Source organism: Octodon degus, unplaced genomic scaffold, assembly GCF_000260255.1.
Source record: "Octodon degus isolate 3935 unplaced genomic scaffold, OctDeg1.0 scaffold00036, whole genome shotgun sequence".
NCBI lineage: Eukaryota > Metazoa > Chordata > Mammalia > Rodentia > Octodontidae > Octodon > Octodon degus.
In genome coordinates, this window is record NW_004524612.1 from 11,951,564 (window position 1) to 11,972,714 (window position 21,151).

A 21,151-nucleotide genomic window follows, 5' to 3' on the forward strand; every position below is an offset into this window, starting at 1 on the left:
AGGGAAGAAGAAGAAGAAGAAGAAGAAGAAGAAGAAGAAGAAGAAGAAGAAGAAGAAGAAGAAGAAGAAGAAGAAGAAGAAGAAGAAGAAGAAGAAAGAGGAGGGGGAGGAGGGGGGAGGAGGAGGAAGAGGAATTCAGGGCATTTCTTAGGCTCTGAGTCTAACACATACATCAGCCTGAGATAGCGAGAAACATCCTGTTTGCCACCTAGAAAACTTGGACAGAGGCAAGGTATCTTCCGAGCCCCTCTTCATGCTCACTGGCTACTGCCTATTAGCTGTGCCCTTCCTCAAACTAGCAGCCAGAGGAACAAGGCCAAGCACAGCTGGCAACTCCAGCTATCAGATAAGGCCAAACAGATGGCCTTAGAATCATGCTTTCTAATAAGCTGTATAGCACTAAGAAGTACAGGTTAATGGTTAAGATCAAAGCTTTGGAATGAGCCCATTTGAATGGAACCTAGCTTGGTGAGCATGGGGCAGGTGACTTCACTGGTCTGAACACAACAAGATTATAATGTTGATATACTCATTAAAAAGTCATGGTGATTATGAGAACTCCTAAGTAGAGTCTTTCTCTACATGCTCAATACACAAATGAACTACTATCATCTTTTTTCTCTACCAATTCTGTATTATTATAGCACTTATGGAAAATGTCTTAATATAAAATCAAATGTATGGCCTGGATTCTGGAAAGCGGAACAATAGAGAACAATACAGCCACAAAGAGTAGTGATAGTAAAAGTACATGTACCCCAGTCCTCGGCGACCTACGCTCAGCCCATGCAACATGCTTTGGGGTGGATCCTGGGCATGGTGATAGATTCCCAGTTTTACACACCTGCAGTTCCACCTCCAAGTGCCGCCTGCACACTTGCACCACCTGAGGTAAAGACAGCCAGCAAGGACCTGCACGCTGGCTGCTGCAGTCACTCGGGTACCAGAGTTCCTTCTCCTTAGTACCCATTCTTGGTGGAAAGCCAGCCAGCGGAGCAGAAATTGGCTGTCCTCCTGCTAGGCCTGGGCAGGAGCACAGCTCTGGGCTCACACCAGGCAGAGGCAGCAGCAGGTCTCTTCCTGACGAGTTTCATGCGACTCCCAATTCCACAGCAGCAAGCTGCGTGTTAGCAAACTGTGAGTGGAGGAAAACAGACCTTCCAAGGCACAGGTATGAACAAAAGTGTTGTTCTTCCAAGCCCTGATGCTGTTTGTACATCTAATAGGCTTGGCCTATTGCAGAGGGACAACCCTGAGTGCAGGAGCCATCAACTGCTAGACCTTGGGCCACAGCTGTATGTTAAGGTGGGGGCTGATGGAGGAGTTTGGCTGGAACCCCCTTCCTATATCCTTAATTCCAAGTCTTCTAGGAAGCCCCACCTAAAAGTCACCCTCCAGTACTGTGTTCATGGAGAAAAGGCCCAGGCACCTAGCACCTGCTGGTGGGTGACACCCTGAAGCCATAATGTGCAACAGCCGCAGAAGCTGAATTCACATCTCTGAAGTTCATTTCTTTAAAACACAGATCCTCAGACCTTTGTTCCCCAGAAGTGCAGGACCAGGAATGGCTGGAATTACAAAAGGCAGGAATCTCATGATCTGCCAAACTGGGCAAGCAGCTCTAGGTAATAGCATGTCCTCTCCTTTCCAGAGGAAAATGGAACTCGAAGAGGTCGGGTACCTAATGAAAGGCAAGCGAAGAATGATGACACAGCCAGCCTCTGGAAGCAACTGCCTCTACACTAGTTCTCATTGACCCCTCCTGTCCAGATGGTTCTCTCTGCCCCCACCAAAGCTCTCTAAGTTTCAAGTTCTTCTTTCCTTCTGGAATCAGGAGGATTTTTCTCACCTCACCACTGCAGACCAGTATCTTGTCTAGACCCAGAGTGGCTCAGATTGCTGGCCCCTCCCCCGGGGAAGTTAGCTGTGGAGCTGGAGCCACTGATCCCCCAGGTGCTGCAAGTGTGTGGCCCAGGATTCCACCCTCAGCACTCAGCCAGGCCAGCTAGAAACCCACGAGGCCTCAGTCCATCTTCCTGTAGGAAAAAGTTCACAACTCTGGGGGCCAACTGAGTGAGGACTCAGATCGGCATAGAGCAGGGTCACCTTTGGTCACCTGTGGAAGCCACTGCCTGTTCAGCCATCTGATTGAGACTATTTACTTTCATATCGGTGCTGCCCGTTCCAGAGGAAAGACAGAAGGCCACCAACCCATTTCCTCTTGGGCCTGGAACTCTCTGTGGATGACGTCAGCTCTCGGTCTCCACCATCCTGAGTTGTGTTGGACCCAGTGACCTCAAGTAGAAGCTTTCGTTGAGAGGGACCAGACTTTTGACCACCCTCCAGAGCACTGGTGCTTCTAGTTTTTCTCCAGTTGGGAAAGAACTGATTCCTGAGTCCCTGCCCTTCTGACTCCACTCGCCTTCAGGGTCATCCGGCCAGTGGCAGCCTCCTGAAAGAAGCTGCCTCGGCCACCCAGCTGGAAAGACCTTCTTCATGCCTGGAAGACCAAGCTCACCGGTGCATGCTGTTTCAATATGTATGACATTAATTTTTGTATCATATTTCATTCCTTTAAGTTTTAATTATGATTATTTTATTTTATGAGAAAATTATAGACACAGACGCATCATAAAAACTGTAAGAACCCACGTCAAGAAAAGCCATTGCTAGCACTGTGCAGCAAGGCTCCTATCCTTGGCTATCTGTAAACTATTCATTTTTTGTAAATATAAAAATTGGCTCATACTATGCGTATGGCTTTAAAGCTTTTTAAAATCTTACATCATGAATGTCTTTTGTGTAAATAAATATCCATCCATCGCGTTTGCTCAATGTTTAATAAGTGTAAAGATGTTTCATTATTTAATGACTCCCTTAATGGACACTAAGGATGTTTTTAATTTTTCACTTCTATAAATAGTGTTTCACTAAACAGCCTTGGGCAAATTCAATTATTTTCTGCATATACAGTCCTAAGGGTAGAGCCACTGGGTCAAAGGCACATGTATCCTTTTTTTTTTTTTTTTTTTTTTTTTTTTTTTTTTTTTTTTTTTTTTTTTTAATGTATTTGTTAGAGGGTTTCACTACACAGCTCAGACTCAGAGGGATCCTTTTGTTTTCAGCCTCCCCAGAGCTGAGATTACAGGGGTGCACCACTCCACCCGGTCTTGGTGGCTGGCTCAGCATGCCCTGGGGTGCAGCCGGTGCCGGGGATCAAACCTCAGTCCCTGAGCTTACCTAAGCAGGCACTTACTCTGCTGAGCTATCGCGCTGGCCCTGGCACATGCATCTTTGAGGCTGTGTCATCAAGTTACTACCTTTTCTCTAGCTATTTTACTATCTTATAGTGGTGGGATAGGAAGTCCTCACTGTTCATTTTGACAATCTGGATATTTTCATTTAAAAAATTTTTTGATAAATATTTGATAAATTTGATAAAGAAATACTTGTGGTAATCTTATTGCCTTAATTTGCATTTATTTGATTACTCATGTGGCTAGACATTTTTGTATGCTTATCACTTAACTGTTTTCCTTCCTGAATTAACTCCTGATTTTACGTGCCAGCTTTCTATTTCAGTATTTGTCTTTTTCTCAATTTGTAAGATACCTAACATTCTCTTTATCCACAGTGAGTAATGTAGCAGGTGACAATAGTAGGCATAAGATAAATTTTGCTGAAAAGAATGAATCTTTTCATATGTAGGATAATACTCTTCACTGAGGAAATATGTTTCCAGCTTGTTATTTTGCACCTCGTTGTCCGACACACACAGGTTTTCTTTTTCTGTAATTCTGTTTTCTGCTCTCTGGTCTCTGCCATCAGTGCGAAGTGAGAGAGGCTCAAGATTGATTTTTTAGGTCTAGAATCTTTTGAACCACCTGCATTTTATTAGAAATATTTGCCAGGGAGATGGCTCAGTGGAATAAGCACTTCCTTGGCATGCGCAAGGGCCTGAGTTCAATCCCTGGTTCCGCCAAAAAAAAAAAAAATATATATATATATATATATAGAAATATTTAATTATATTTCCATTTATGACATGAAATTAGAACCCTAACGTTTTCATCCGACTACTTGATTAGCTGGCCCAACATGCGGGTTAAAGGCCAAGCAGAGATGGGGCCTCGCCACGCTGGTGCCAGAGTACTGACATTCAGAGTGCGCACTCACCGCTCATGTTTAAATCTTCTCTCCTGTTGCATCACATTCCCAGAGGGTCCCGAAGGCCCCATATTGTTTTAATTATTGACACATAAATGAAGTTCTAATGTGGGATAGGACAAGACCCTCCCTTTTTTCAAAATCAAGGACTCCACTTTAGTGCCCTCCCAGGTGAACTTTGTAAAGTTTCCCTAAACATGTTAGTATTTTGACTGGCACTGTGTGAAGCTTATTCATTAATCTGCATCGTTCTGATCTTAAGCGCCCCACCCTTTTGGCCAGTTGGAAGTATTTTGTCCTTCCTCTGAACTCCCGTAGCATGTTTTACCTTTAAAAAAAAAATGGTGTTTGTAAATAGGATATCAAGCCCACATCTTGAACAGCAATTAACCACTAAGAAGAATGTAGGCAGTGTGTTAATTATTTAAACTGTCCTACCGATTTGATTTGAAACTGTCTCATTGCTATTTGTTTATCAATAAAATTATGGGAAAAAAAACCAAAAAAAAGAATCTAAACTAGACCCGCCCAGTTTTTCAACCGTGAAACCCGATCAGCGGTCCTTCCCCTCCCCTCCCCCTGCACCCATCAATCAATCAGCAAGTCCCTTCAATGCTGCCTCCTACACTGCACCCACTTCTCCCTTGTACTTGGGCAAGAGCTGCGAAAACGCCTGGGTGGGGTGTGCACCTGCCTCCCTTCTAGCTCCTACCCAGCTTCTCTTTAGTTCATCACTTTTGTCCTGGTGATGACCATCAAATGCCTCACATGCTCTTTCCCACCTCAGCCCTTTGCACATGCTGCTGCCTCTGTCTGGACTGCTCTCGGTTAGCCCTCACCTCTCAGCTGAAGATGATGCGATTCCCCTCATGCGTATTCCCAGCACCCCTCCTGACTCCATTTTAAAGCTCAATCCCTTACAATTCCTGCTTAAATCAGTTTCCATGATAATACATTAAGGATGACAACAAAAGCATGACTTTTGATGGATACTTTTTGAATGCAACATACAACCCCCACCCTGCCCATGTCCAACTTGGGTGCTTTCCTTGGACCTGTGAGCTTGTGAGAAGAGGGACCTCGGCTTTCAGCAACACTGAGAGCAGGTCGATGTGACACAGGCTTGAAATCACCATGACAAGAGTATTTGCAAGAAGGGAATTACTCAATGCTACAAACGGACACTGTACTTTATAACCCTCTTTTCCCTGGAGAGCTGGCTGGTGAACCTTTACCGGCCCACCCCTGTTTTCAGTCATGCTGTCACTTAGTCCCCTCCAAAGCTTCCTGGGCCAGGCAGCCCACCTTCTAAGAAGGGAGAAAGAACTATTGTGGAAGCAGGGGAAGCGGTGACTCAGGCACTCTGCCCACCTTCCCTCCTATCACTGCATCACAGTGCCTCAGAAGACGGCGCCCTGCCATGTGATGTGGCCCCGGTGTGCCCGGAACCCAGCACGATGCTGAGCTACATGGGCACGCTCAGCACGTGCATTCCACCACAGGAGTCCCCTGTGTCTCAGCAGAGAGTGCAGTCACATCCCAACACAACACCTATGAGTCTAGTTCCTTTTTCTAGGCTCTGTGTTTCCAAGAACTATAGACCACAGTCTCCTCTGTCTTGTCTAGAAAGCCCCTGGTTTGCTCTCTGTTGTCACTGCATTTGTAACTCTTCTACGCCGACCTCTTCTTCAGCCTCCCCAAGTTCCTTGCTCAGCATCCTGACAGCAGCCCTTGGAGTGTTTACATCTCTTGTGAGACTTAATCTAGTTATCTACCATAAACTGGAGGTAGCTCTCTCTTCTCCTAGAAGTATAAGTGGCTAGAAGTATACTGATATTGCTCTTGTTCTTTGAGCACATGTTTGTTAAATGAATGTATGAATTCAGAGATTTGCAGCTCACTGGTCAGAGGTCCAGCCAAAGGGTGGCTGTCTAAAAGTACAGCCAAGAGTGGAACCTCTGCATTAGAGGAAACTTACACACACACACACACACACACACACACACACACACACACACACACACACAGAGGCTCCAAAGGGCTACAGTCCCACACAGAGCTGAGATCAGTCTTTATTTCCATAGAGAGTTGAGTGCTAGCTGCAACATGCCAGCTATTAAAGCCCCCGGATCCTCACAGACCAAACTTGTCGTCCATGTCCAAGAGGTGTCCTTGAAGCGCTGGGGAGGCCAGAAGCCCTGTCTGGGGAAGGCATCCTGCCCCACCTCTCCCGATCACCTCCTGTTGCTTTCCTGCCCACCGAGCCCCCGGGTCACACCATGCCCTGCCTCATTGGCACCAGGCTCTGTCCGACTGCTCACTCTGCAGTCTTGCTGTGCTTCCTGCTGGGGACACTGCCCTTGAACACACAACCAAAGCATGGGCTTCCTGGGTACTGCTGCTGTGAACGCCAGTGAACCAGTCAGAAAACCCAGCCCCAAGGAGTCCCTGGACAAGAAGGAGATGGCATGAAGAAGCTAGAGAGGAGGGCAGGGAGACAGACAGAAGGGGAGGCAGCAGAATCCTGCTGTGGCTGGTCCTTCCCACCACTCCAGTCTCAGCTCACTATGCCTTCCTCGGAGAGGCCTGCCTGGCCATCTTGCCCAAGGCCACCTCCTCCCCTCACTTTTCACTCTCTGAAGCTCATTTTCCTCGCCATCTATCTCTCCCTCTAGAATGCAAGCTTCATTGAGATGAGGGGCTGGACTCCACTCACTCCTGCAGCTCAGACTGGAGTTGCACTACCCCACGGGGACATACTATGAACACCACCCGGAATGAGTGAATAAGCTCTGTCCCTTTGGAGCTAGTGGCGACTTTTTTTTTTTTTTTTTTTTTACTGTGTCTGCCTTAGACTCTCACATCCACTAAATAAAACACTGGAGCTGCACTGATCTCAGGAGAGCAAACACAAAGGAAAAGATGTGAAATAAGGGGGTCAGGGAGATGGCTCAGTGGAATAAGCGCTTCACTGGCAAGAGCAAGGGCCTGAGTTCAATCCCCAGTTACACAAAAAAAAAAAAAAAAAAAAAAGATGCACCTGAACATTATCCCTCCCACCTATTTCTAATCCTTCCCTAACCAGATGAACACACTTTAACCTGAGAAAGGACTTGGAGTTAAATAAGGTTACACTACATGCAACAAAACTGCACTACGAGAGTGCGCTGCACCTGACCTGCTCTCTTGGTCTACCTATCTCTTTCTCTACGGCCCTCACTCTCCCTTTCCAAGTACAACACCCTACCTGCTCTCCGTCCATCCTTCTGCTTTTCCATGAACAACAGTCCTGCTCTGTAGATACTGCTTTTCCTAAGATAGCACCTCCACAGTACTCTCCCACGCACAGGAATTGCTGCTGCCTTCCTTATTTCCTGCCAAAGAGAGCTCAACTGTCCTTACAAGGTTTCTGTTTTCTTCATTTAAAAATAAAAGGGCACTAAAATATTAATTAGGAGCTCTGGTAGTACAATCAGTTAAGTGCATGGCATTTTTATAAAACATACATTGATGTAAAAACTTACTGCCCTAGTCACTTCTGAGTGTGTAATGAAGTAGGGCTGAGTACATTTATGTTGTCCTCCAATTTATCTCACAACACTTCTCATTTTGCAAAACTAGGACTGTATCTGCTCAACAGTCGTTCCCTGTTCCTACCCCTGCCCACAGGCATCCCCCATTCCTCCTTCTGCCTTTATAAGGTAACTTCTCTCTCTTTCTCCCTTGTCTGCACTAAGAGCTGAGCAGGCCCGATAAGCACATGATGAGCTGTTGATCCCAGCCTTCTCCCCTGCAGCCTGTGCACTCAGGATTCCCAGAGTCACTGCCTCCCTTGCACTCTCCTTTGCCCATCAGCATCCTCCCATCCATAAATGTAGTCAGTGTCTACTTCCTCCTTGACACCCCAGCCCGTCCTCTAGCCACACAGGTCCCTTCTCCTCCTGAAGCTCAGGCTGTCCATTGGAAACATCAAGCAATTTAAATTTTCAAATTCTCCAGCTGCCTTGTGCCATATACCCCTGCCTCTTCCCAAAATTTCTAAGCTTTCAGCAATGAAAGGCCTACCTGTCATGCATCACAGGCACCTCCTCTCTAGAAAAAGCAGAAGCTATAGAGGAGAAACCAAGCAAATACTGGACTAATAAATGGGCTTTAACTTTCATAAAGTTATAAAACACTTTGTACCACTTTGCACCATAACTGGGCCACTCTCTTGAGTCATTTTCAAGAAAATTAATTACAGCCACTAACTTGGTCTGTTTTTGTCCAACTGCTTGGATAAGAGACTGCTCCAGTGTGTTTCCAGCAGAGCTAAATTCATAAGAATGTATTTCTGAAGTGAGCTGCCATGCCCATCTTCCAGCCCAGGAAGACATTGCTTAAGTAAAATACAAACCTAGAATTGAGTCCACATCTCCCTTATTCCACGCCTACCTCAACACTTCTCATGCTGACCAACTCTGCCCACACTGCTGGAAAGACCTCAAAGCTGGGAACGGGCATAAAGCACAGAGACCGCGCACTAGAGCAAAGCATCTTTTCCCCACCTACCTGTGTAAATGAACCTTCCTGGGGCTCCTTTGCAGAACTGTTTGGATTTGTAAGATAATGTCACTTCTACTACTCCGGGGATGTGGCGGGGAGGAGTCTGCACTCTGATGGCATGAGGGGTTATTAGCTGAGGAACAAACAGGCAGGGAAATGAAATACCTATTAGACAAGCCATCACCAAAGGCTCTGCACATGGCCTTGGATATTGATTTGGCCATTTCCAAGCCCAACACAGCACCATGACTTATCTTTTAGCAATGTGTTTTGTTTTTTCTCTGATTACAAAAGCAGAATATATCCAATTCAGAAAAGTGTGCTGTTATAGAACTATGAAAAAATTCCATTGCATAACCAGAGATAACTAATATTATTATCTGGTGTGTTTCCAGCACATTTCTTTCCACATGTGTCACAGAGTTAGAGCTTGCTTAAGCACAGCTACTGCTTAAGTAGTTCTTCTAGTTCTTTCTATCATCGGGCAAATGTAGCCCTTCCCCAGCATCATCACATTTTTTCAAAGCATAGTTTTCACTATCTTTTCTCATCATTCTTCCATAACCCCATATCTACACTTTTTCTAATTTTTCACAACTTTCTTTAATACTATATATAGTCAGTATTTGTCTTTCTGAGGAAAGAATCTGACCCTGCGGTGACCATGACCTTCTGCATGTTCTCATCCTTGGTGCCTGGACTATAATAGGTGCTCAGTCAGGTACATGCATGCAACTCATACTTCAGGGACTAGGAACTGGTTTCCTCAGAACAAAGAAATCTTTGGACCAAACGAGATTGGGCAGGCAAGTTGCCTTGGCTTACCTCACTCCATACAAGCATGGTGCCAAATACCACCTGGAGGCCGTCGAAGAAGTTATCTCCAATGATGATGACCATGGCACCTCCTGTGGTCCATCCTTCACTGGGGCTAATGGCTTTGATGCAGGGGGTGGCTGTGAAGATAGGAAAGGAACAATCAGTTCTTTCCTTTACAGGTAGAAATTTGGAGTTTGGGGAATAGACCCTCTTGGGAAGCTGTTGGTCATTCTAATAAGTTCAAGTTGAGTTCTGTTCACTTTCCGTCCTTCCCTAATTGGTTGTTGATTTTTTACCATGTCATTAAAGCCTAATGAGTTGACCACTAGACGTGAAAAAGTGAAACACTTAGCTAATTGTGCAAAGGTTGTTTTCAAAACTCTGTTGGTTTTGCCCATATTTTTATAAGTTGATCACACTAGAAAAGTGTAAATCCCTTTTCTCTCCCCACCTCCTCTGCTCCAAGATGTTAAGATTTACAAGGCCTGGTAATATGCTAGGGAGAGAAGGACAAAGAAAAATCTATCATAGTCAAAGTTGTTGGGGCTTGGAGGTGTCGTGGCTCTATCAGGGGACAATTTCTAATCACCGTCCTCACTTTCTAGGAAAGATTTTCTTCCCTTCTTCCACATGTTTGAGGCCTCTGGACTTTACATCCCGACAGGAACCCAATATGGTTTTCAGGCCATAACTAAAGTCAATCCATCACTCCATTTCCAAAGTTGACAGGGTCAAAGGTGGAGGAGAACTTTGGCAGGACTCCAAAAACACGAGCCCCCTTTGAACAGCCAGTCAATCACATCCAATCAGTCAAAAGAAACTCAGGGGGCTCCTAGCTCTGAATTCTGGGATTTTCTTCTCCCCTTTCAGGGCCCACTGTGGGAGAATTAACACCACTCCAAATTCTTTACTGATTCAATCATTTTCTTTCAGTTCATTAATTCCTATTTAAAATGATACGAGATATATTTTAAAGGCCAAGTTGGGGTGGGGCCTGGTGAGCAATATACAGGCACAGCATCATGCTCAATACAGTATTGGCTTAATTGGCCTTCCATCTGCATGAGGCCTTCCAGCACCCGTGAGTCAGAGAAGCGGAAGGAAGGTGAACAAAGGAGATGGAATTCAGTTCGGTGTGTCAGCTGTGTTCATCGATAGGCTTGAATTTTTTGGACAACTTGAAGTTTAACAGTTACCGGTATTTCTAATTACTTTAATGCACTTGGAAAACTACCCAGAGCAGCCCATGATTTCTTCTTGTCCAAGCAAACAAAAATCAATTAGTGTCAGTTTCATTCTGCGCACTGTTTTGTTTTGCCCGCAATCTGTTTAAGAACACAGCTGACACTTATTCATACACGTCTGGCACTGTAAGGGTCCTGTTTAACTAAGATGTCATAGGCCTACATTTGCCTGAAAAGCTCATCTTGCAAAAAGAAACACAGACCAGAGTGGAAGAGACTGGGACGATAAAGAGCGTTTTACTACGCGGCAGGCTGCAGGCGGTGTCTACAACAGCGCTTATGGATGCACATGGTTCTGCGCACCTCCTGAACCTGAGCATCAAGACATAAATTTGAAAGTCTAGCAAGGCAATGTGTGCAGAACTTCATTCACCTGCTGCACTCTGCCTGGGAGGGCCTACCTTCTGATGGGTCAAGCCTTCGCGCCCTCCGTCCGTGCTTGGAGTTGTTATGAACAAACATGTTGTCAGAAACAGCCAGCACATGTCCGTCCACGTTCACCGTCGTTGACAACACAACCTGAGTAGAGAAAGTGAAAGAAGGTGGGCGCTGGGGTTAGTTTCACAGAAAATAGTCAACAGCCAGAATTCTCTTTGGCACTCTTGGCATGTGCCAAATGGGAGACAGGATGGAACTTGGGAATGGCTCCCATGTTTAACAATGCGGCAGGCTTCTCTCCTCCTGAATTATAGAAGCTAGCAGAAAAGAGGCAGCCCTGAGTCCGTGTGTTGTCATATATTTGCATGCAAACTCTGCCCTGTCGTGAAGTGGGGGAAAGTGGCCCTCTGCCTGCTGGTTCCAGAAAACAAAATTCTCCATCAAATGACTGGACTGTCATTCCCAGTGGGGTCTTGGGCTGCAGCCCTAAGGTGCTGATGGACTACGCACAATCTGGAAACTCAGACACAACCAAGGTCATTGGAGGGTCCAGCTCCAAGCTCAGAAGCTAGTTGTCCTGTTTCGAATGTGTCCTGACCTCACACTGGACACCTGGATGCTGGTGTGTCCCCGCCCACGAGGGAACAGTGTCAGAGAAGATCAGACTAATGAGGAAATGATAAAGTTCCTGGAATTCAGTGTTGCAAACATGGGACATTTAGTATCTCACAGGAAGACAGGGAGGAGGTGGGTGTGGAATCCTGGACAAGCAAAGATCTGTAGTCAGAACTGAATCTGAGTCCCAGGCTGCTGCTTCCTAACAAAAGCTGGAGACAAGTTATTGAACTTTTTCAAAACTCAGTTTTTTCATACCTAAAAATATAAACAATGCTCACATCACACAGGGCTAAGTGAGATAAAATGGGGACAAAGTGAGATGATAATTGTCAAGCACGCAGGAGCACATTTTGTACATGGCCAGTGAGGACGCATTCTGTCCTGTCTGCCTCCCTGTCGCCATGTTGGACCAGTGAGTCAGACACAGGGAATTTTCCCATGGTCCAAGCCCTGGAAGAGGCTCTACAGAGGGCAGGTAGCGGCAGTTACATGGCATGGTCTCTATCCTCAGAGCACTTTGTAGAAGAAAGCAGCAAACAGAACTGTATCAAAATTGAGTCCTGAGGCAGGGAAGATAGCTTAGTGCAGCACCTGCCTGGCAAACACAAAGACCCGGGTTGGATCCTCAGGACCCCACGCCATGCTGGCCCCCGAAACTGGGCATGGTGGTGCATGCCTGTAATCCTAGCACTGTAGAGGGTGAGACAGGAGGATCACTGTGAGTCTGAGCATCATAGCAAGACCCTGTACCAAATACATACATACGTACATCCATAAGATTTTTCAGAAATTGAGTTCTTCCATGTGTGCTGAGCACAGGGCGTGGATGACATTCCAGGAGGCACAAGTCAGTAAAGTGGGACAGCAGGGAACCCACCTACCATGGACAGACTGGACTCCAAAAGGTTAGCCGACCTACACGGGAGCCTAAGTCTCAGCTCATGTCAATTATGCATGGTGATATTGTCTTTTTAAAGAATGGTGTGTGTAGGTGCAGCCCTTCGAGGAAAGACATTGAATAGGTACCTAATGAGGAGCCGTGTCCTAAAGGAACTCTTCCTGCCTATACCCAAAATGTAATTTCCTGATGCTCTACTTGTCACTGTCCTGCCATGCTATATTTAAGTAAAGGAGGAGAGGAGGGGACCTGATCCTTTCTTAATGAATCACTAGCATTCATCATCTGACCTCAAGAATTATCAAACTCAGGCTGGGGAGGTAGCACAGCAGTCTAAGTGCCTGCCTAGGCAAGCTAAGGGCCTGGGTTCCACCACCTGGTACCACATGCTGTGCTGTCCCCACCCTGGGCCTGCCAAGTCCACTACCAAAACCAGGCATGGTGGCGCACACCTGTAATCCCAGAGCAGGGGAGGCTGAGACAGGAGAATCAATATGAGACTGAGCTGTATAGTGAGACCCTGTACATAAATTTTAAAAAAGAATTGTCAAACTATTATTGATTTCATTTCACCTATATCACTGTCCATTCTTCACCTCCTCTATGTAAAGTGATGATGATCATAGGTATGGAAGGGTATTTTTTTTAAGTAAAATCTCTATGCACAATTTATGCCACTCTCTAGATGTTGAAGAGCATATCCCTTGGGAAGTTTTTGTGTCCCTTCCTGCAAAGCAATACCCCTCCTGGCGCCTTCTCCAGGCCTAGCCAAGGCAGTTCTATGTGGCATCTTTTAACATTTTAAAAATATTTGTAATGTCATAAATCAGAGAAAATCCCTAAAACCCACGAGTTCACAAATCGCTCCTCAGGCGTGCTGCAGCATATATGAAATTTTACATAGATGTAAGTGGGGTCCAATCATTCAACTCAACAGATACACACTGAGCTCCTACCACATGTCAGGTATTTTGACAGGGCCTAGGGATTCAAAGAACAAACCTGAAGGAACCTCAGTTGTCATTCAGAAAATTATCACCCATATAATTGCTCACAATTCAAGGGATGTAGGCTGTCTGGGTCTGAGTCTGTTTTCAATTGTGTCCATGTTAACATGGTAGCGTCTGAGGAAAACCCTAGATAGTTCCTATCAGGCAGTGGCAAGCATAAGACGGAGACATCCATCACTCCCAGCCAGCACTCCAAGGCACGAGTTCTTATCAGAGTGAGTCTAACAAAGTACAAGATCATGTCACAGGCAAGGGGAGAGGCTGGACCACTTCGTCTCAGAGTTACAGTGAACAGGGATGTTAAAGCCCATCATCACCTGTGTACATGCTTATCCTCCGACAGTAACAGGATAAATGGAGAAAGAAGAGGAATCACACTTATGTGTGCAAGCAGATCTGGCTACTGTCTCTGAAAAACAAAACAAAACAAAAATCCCAAAGAACACTGACAGGCTCTGACAGGCATTAGTCGTTAACACACCATGCTAGGCACATGGCAAGGAAAGGATCCTGAGTTCCTCCCAAGAGTTACGGAAGGCAAGCACCTTCTCTGGGAGACCACTTGAATGCACTCGCAAGCTTCCTGTCACTCTGCCTGCTAACGCTCCCCATGCCTTCCTGCCGCGAGCCAGAGGATTTCATCACTGTCCATTTGGGTGGAGTGAGACTTAGTTCCAAAGTGAACATTTCCCGAATGACATACCCTGGTGGCTCAGATGCACTTCATTATTTTCTATTAACAATGGAAATAAATTTTAATCTCTTGCTGGCTAGTGCTGGCCTCTTGTGACAGCGGTGGAATTAACCTGAATTATTTCAGTGTCTGCAAAATTTATTACAAGATTTTAAATTGTGTCCAAATGTATGTGCAGCACATGTGTGTCTATATGCACATATATAAGTTTTAGTCCAAGTTCTGGTTTTTCATATTTGAAATATCTTAGGCTAGGAGGCACCTAAGAGCCTGTCAATTAAACTGAATTTGCAAAATGTAATGGTTTTAATTCACAAACTCCACCACACAAAAATCAGCCACGCAGGGCTGTTGTTCTAGTACACAGACACGCTTACTTAGATAATGAATTTAGATTCATTTTTGCCACTTTTGGAAGAGTTAACTACATTCTGGAAGTGAAGATACATTTAGTTGAGTCAAAGCTTCGAATTTAACTTCCTTCACTGTTTCCTGATGAATGATGACAACGCTGATATTATTCTATTCAGAGAAGTTAAAATTACTGAATGTTTTAAGGCTAAAGGAAGTGGAACGCACATTCCAACATCATCTCACTCCCAGGCCTTCCCCGTCCACAGCCAACTTCTTTCCCCTAGTGAGTATTTCCTGGGTCATGAAGGCTGACCCTTTCCATCTGGAATCAATCAGTCAACCCCTGACAACTTCCTGAAACACCTCACTCCATTTCCTGTTCTCTCCCCCTTCTCGCTTTCCCCCTGGTTTGCTTCACTCTTCAAAACTGCAGGCCACAGCAGCTTAATGTTAGAGGGTCAGGCACAGTTAGACTCCAAAACACTACACAAGGACACCTTTGACCTTCAAAAATCTTTACATCTTAGCTAAACAAATCAAGGTCAACATTTCTTACCATTACCTTGTTAACTATTTGTATGTATCTTTACCAGTGGTCCTCTGGTCATGTAGCCATCAATACCACTTGTTCTCCTAAGATCATAAACCGACCTGCTTAAAAAAGTAGCAAATCTAGTACAGATTAGAGCCATTTGGAGGTACCTGCAACTAAGAGTTGCGGCATTAGAACAAATATAGAGGGAGGATTCCGTAGCAAAGAGCTTCTGTGCCTCCTCAGTGTCTCCTGTCACCTCAGCCTCATACCTCGTCTTTTCTCAAGCTGTCAGGCGCTCTTGGCATGGCCATTCTGCTGGCACAGCCTGAAAGAATGCCAATTAGGAATACAGATGTCCATAATTTGTGAGGGATGGACCCCAGATTTTGCTGCTGACACTGGTGACAACTTTCATTTATTTCTCATAGTTGATATATCTATACTGCAGCACAAAGCTCCAACAGCCAAGCCTGCAGATCTCAGCACCAAGTCATTGCAGGTGACAGCCCCCCTCAATGGATACCTTTCTATTCCACACAAAAGCGACCAGCAATTCATTCACAATGAGATACCCTTAGGCCAAGTTTCCAAGAAAGGGAGTCAGGATCAATTGAAATTCCTTGCATTTTGAAAAGTGAAAGTAGTCTTTGCTAGTCCTTATTTTCCTTCGATTGTAGTCTCTAATTATTTATGAAGCCAGCTAAACAAATACAGAACAAGCTGGAATGACCATGATAGATTTTGCTTCCAGTCTTCTTCTTTTTTTTTTTTTTTTTTTTTTTGGTACCAGGGATCAAGCTCCTGACCTTGCACTTGCCAGGCAGGTTCCTATGCCACTGAGTTGTATCCCCAGCCCATCAAGTCCTTTAACTACAAGGCAGTGTTTGCAGAAAGAGAAACCCATAGGAAACATTTGCATCTCCACTTGAAAAAAAAAGCAAAACAAGAAATTTCTGGAAAACACAATCTATACATATGTTAACGGTCTGCTAAAAATACTCATGAAAACTGATTGGCTTTCTCAAATTCTGTTTCTCATTACCCAAAAGTTCTCCCACATCTCTCGACCTAATAATTTATACAAAGCAGGAGCTGAGTTGTAAAGAGCCCTTTCCTGCTCATAAAAGGCCACTGTGGGAGGGACCCTCAGGTGGACACATGCATTAATCTGCCCATACAGTTGATTTTCCAATCGTGCAATGGTTTTTGGTTACTGCGTGATTGAATATGGTAGGGAACTCATACTAACCTAACTTATGCCCACCCCTGGGTAAGGTTCACATCCACCACTGGGATGTCCTTGGGTTTTTGAAACACCACACTGGTGTGGCTGGTTTTATTTATGCTTCTAGCTGTATAGTTTGGTTGAGTTTCTCAGCCAGAGGAATGGCCTGCGCCCTCCCAGCTTTCTGGTAGCCTTCAGCAGCTTGTGCTCAGGTGTCCCTACCAAGACCCGAAGTCTCACACGTGGAGGGTAACAGCCGAAGTCAGCATGAAAAATGGGGGCAGTGACTAAATGCTAAACGATCGTCTCCTCGAAACAGATGATGGCCCCGTTGTCTGGAGTCAAAAGGGAATAATTACGGTGGCCAGAACCCCCCTGCAGATCAGGTCCCTGCTCCGAAGGCACACCACTTGCTTCCATTAGTCACACACAGGTTCCTGCCATCCCAGCGAGGGTCGCAGGCCGCTGAGCTCCATGTGGGGCCTCAGGAAAGCTACAGCCAAAGCATTTATAGCACACTCCACGTCGAGGACCCTCTGACGCCATGCTTACAAACATGCATGCACTCAGCTAAATAAAATGGTCTTGAAAATTCCGGCTATTTTGCCAAGTGTGGAAAAAAAATCTTTATGACATTTTACATCTGGAAATGGAATTAAATTCATGATGTGCTTTTCCCTTATAAGTATTCAGTTGCTATATATGTTATTTCAGCTTTCCCAAAGCATAACTGTTACGTGGGATTTTATTTTCCACCTGTGAAAGGAGGAAAGAGACACTGAGACCATTAAAATGACAGAGAAAATCAAGGCAGACTTCTGGCCATGGTGGACAATCTAGTGAGAAGAAATACAAGTTGGTTTTTTTAATGCCATGGCTAATTCTCATAACTAAAAGGAATCTGACACAATGGTGCTTAAGCCTTCATTAATTCAGCCCAGGTTAACAACAAATTGGCTACCAAAAATTGCCTCTTCCTACCACTTTATTCATACATCATATTTTCAAACCAGATTTAAAGCCTAAATTTTTAAAAATTGTTGTTACTGGACTCCATAGTCTCTAAAATATCTTTAAACACATACCACGCAGGCATGGATTCTGTCATTTAAAGAAAGAAAAAAAGAATTCTCAGAATTCTTAGTAATAATGGTTCACATTCTGTAAGGCTACATTTTCTGTTCGGTGAGGTTTCAAGTCCCAAACAGGAGAACACAAAGTTGGTCATCGGGGAGACTGAATCCAGGCCTTCTAGGATTGGCCACACTTAGGGAGGGAAGGCCAGGCAGGAATGGTACAGCTCGCGGAAGATACTCTCTTATGTAACTAGATAATGCTGTGTTTCAATGAGTCACTGAATATTTTCCTCTGTTGTGGTACTGAGATGGAACATGGGCACTTGGCACTGACTAGATCACCTGCCCTTTTCAGAAACCTTGTTTTGAATTTTGAGAAAGAATCTTGCTAAAGCACTATGTTGCTCAGGCTGGGCTAGAAGTTGTGATCTTCCTGCCTCGGCTTCCAGAGTGTTGGGACTACAGTGAAGGGCCCCCACTCCTCCTCAGCATTGGGTATTCACAGAGTCTCCCAGGCACTGTCTATACCCACTGGCAGCTTACAGAAAACACTGTCAGTGCTGGGGGTGCTTTCCACGGAGCTGATGAACAAAATACCAGACATGATCAGAAAATACTCCTGTTCAGTACTACATCATTGAGGACTAAGTTATGTGACAGTCCAGGGCCAAAGATGAGAAGAATCACCCAGAGACAAAAGCAGTGACAGACACTTTCCTCAAAAAAGCTAATGTTGGCATAGGCCTTGAAGAATTGAAAAAAAAACTGAGTTGCACAACTTGAAGTAATGGGGAGGGTTATTCTGGTACATTTTAAATGAAATTATAATCAACAGTACCTTAAATCATATTATTAAGAACTTCCTGCCAGCATATTTTGGTAAATTTGGCTTTAGTATGAAACCATTAGAACTTGCATTAGAAAACCAAGTGGAATATACAGTGATGTTTTGTAAATCTGCTTTCCATGACACTAGGGGAGACTGAAGTTCACCCCTCTGCCTTACAACTCTGAATCTCCCTTCATCTCAGAGGTCAGAGACACTGGCCTCTCCCTCACTTCCTTTCACTGGGTCCACTGCTTTTCCCAGCTAAGCTGTAGGGATGCTGCAAGGAAGAGCAGCGTTTCACTGGCCAAACTGGGGGAGACCCAGGGAAGCCATATGATACCCCGGGTGCCATTCCCTGGCACCACCACCCTGTTCCACATACTGCCCTGTAAGGATGTCAGGAATGGCCTGTCACCCATCAGAAATGAGAAGCACGTAGGCCCAGGAGCCGCCACAAAGCAGCCTATGCATCCTTGTCACCTAGTGAAGGAAGTTCTGCATTCCAGAAAGTTCTACATCTTACTGAACAGCAGTGGGTTCGGGCCAGAGGCTGAGTGTCAAATGTGAGCCCCCTAAAAATATGTGAGCATTTCAGCTTTGCTTCAACCTAGCTGAAGATTGTGTATTCCTAAAATTTACTGAGGCAACTACCTGTTTTCCCGTCTCTCTCTTTGCTTTCATAAAAATCTCAAAACCCATTTTCTCTGTGAGTCTGTCAAAAGCTGTATCACTCTGATTTCTGTCCCCACTGACACACCAGAAGTCTGGGGTGGAAAAGCAGAAGGTTGTATCGTCAGAGAAAAGCTTGAAGGAGTCCTCAGACAGCCTCAGACCCTCAGAGGGCATTTTCTTATCTCTAAGGAGATAAATATTCTATCCTAACTTGGACTATCTGCCTTGTTTCACCACTAGATAATAGACTCACCTGTTGATCAGAGAGACCATAAGTCAAGTGATTTTCATTATGTGCTTTAAACGTGCTGCTCAGTAGCCCAGAACTTTCCAGCAGTGGGTGAGATCAGAGAGCAGCTGGGGTGGCTCTCAGACCAAGAGATCTGAGCTGAAGAAACCTGCAGGCAGCTGGTGCTGTATTAAATTTTTACCATTTGGAGTTAATTTAAACTCTCGTTTCCCTCTCCAGCGGGTGTGAGAGAAACATTCAACATTTCGTATTCAAGGAAAATAGATGGCGATGCCATTAAATGTTTTATATAAGAGCTGGGGTTTTAAAAAAAAAAAAATCATCAGGGGTTGGTGGATGGAGCTTGGCCCTGATCCAAGACGCGAGTAGCCCTGCCCTTTGCTCCCACATTGCTTAGTAAAACAGGCTCTCGGCGAACACCCAGCTGTGGGGACGAGGTGTCTCTGTCATAGACATTAATTTCCCCATCGTTCTTGCGCAGTTGTGGCAGGGCACGTTGCAGGGACAGGCACGAGGCTTGTCACGTGGTCTAGCTGCCCCCTGGAGGTCCGCCATTAGCCCCACCCAAGCAGGTCTGCGTCCTTGGTTCGCTTCTGCACCACGCGTCATGTCTTCTAACCTCCTCTGTGCTCCGACAGCCCTGCAGGCCTCTGCTCAGGCAGCACCCGAGCTTCCTCTCAGCCGCCCTGCGTCCCTCCAGGTGCCCCATGCCAACTCACCCGGGGTGTGTGTGTGCCACCTGTTACCGACCAAGCCCTGATACCGCTCTCCACCTGGCCCAGAAATGCCTTCCCCCACTACAACACCTGGGTCCTTCCACTCCTACTGCCATCTACTCTCTTGCAGCTGAGGACAGCAGGACCTTTGAGTGGTCCTCCACCCCAGTTTTCTGTCCAAATGAAAAATGATGATTTTGGTAGACCCAAGTGAGAAAGGAAGTCATTTACAGGGTGAACTTGAGATGTCACAGTGATAAGAATTTTTATCCTAATTTCAAGCAAGCTCTTTGGAATGAAAGGGCCCATTAATAACAATTCACGGATTGGACAGGTGCTCAGGTTAGGAAAGACAGAATGGCCTAAAGCAAGAGCTGGAGATGCTCATGGGACAGAAAACACCCCAGCCCTCTGCAGTGCCCATGTCTTCTTCAGTCAGCAGATAAGACCCTGGGGCTCAAGCCCCTGAGCACCCCAAGTGGAAGTCAAAGCTGACACCACAGAAGATACTCTGCAGAGCACTGGAGACCACTCGGCAGAGCAGCCACACTCGCGTTATTAGAGCAGGCGTATCACTACTCTGCACACCATCCACTCTTAACCACACTGCTGAGGCCCAACAGGTATCTCAAGGACCCCACGCGGGGCCCTGCTCTCTCCACGTGGGTCTAGGAAGACCACAGAGAAACAGGCCCATGCCACGCACTTCACTCGCTTACTCTGCTGCTTCTACCTCCTCTTCCCCCACTCACAGAGCCTTTTGGGTGTCACTGTTGGGTGGGAGGACGACTGATCAAGCACATTGCTCTTTCCCCGAGCCTGGAACTGACCCAGCCCCCTGCTTCGGACGCTGGGTGAGCAACCACGAGTCCTGAGCTGCTGTTCACTTTTATTGTTTTTCAGAATTCGAATGTGGGAAATGACACTGTGCCTGATTTCCTTCTCCTGGCTTAATTTTCATCTGGATTTTATGACAGCCTACTCTCTATCCCTACTGCAGAGAAATAAAGAATGGGGTTCATTATGACTTCACAGGGTGCTCAGCTTACCCTGTGTATAAAGATCTATTCCTTTCCTTCATGGAGCTGTTAATCTAAGTGTTTCCTCTCATTGTTCCATTT

The 21,151-nt window shown here is 45.5% G+C and overlaps 1 protein-coding gene across 1 annotated transcript in view; it reads right to left on the bottom strand.

Annotated features, from left to right (window-relative positions):
- Window positions 1–21,151, bottom strand: part of Ebf2 (early B cell factor 2) — a 192,702-nt gene that overhangs the window by 30,217 nt on the left and 141,334 nt on the right. The window contains exons 8-10 of the mRNA XM_004630676.3: window positions 11,177–11,294; window positions 9,538–9,668; window positions 8,719–8,845 (exon numbers count right to left, since the gene is read on the bottom strand). Of these exons, the coding sequence (XP_004630733.1) occupies window positions 8,719–8,845; window positions 9,538–9,668; window positions 11,177–11,294 (376 nt within the window). The remainder of the gene's footprint in view (window positions 1–8,718; window positions 8,846–9,537; window positions 9,669–11,176; window positions 11,295–21,151) is intronic.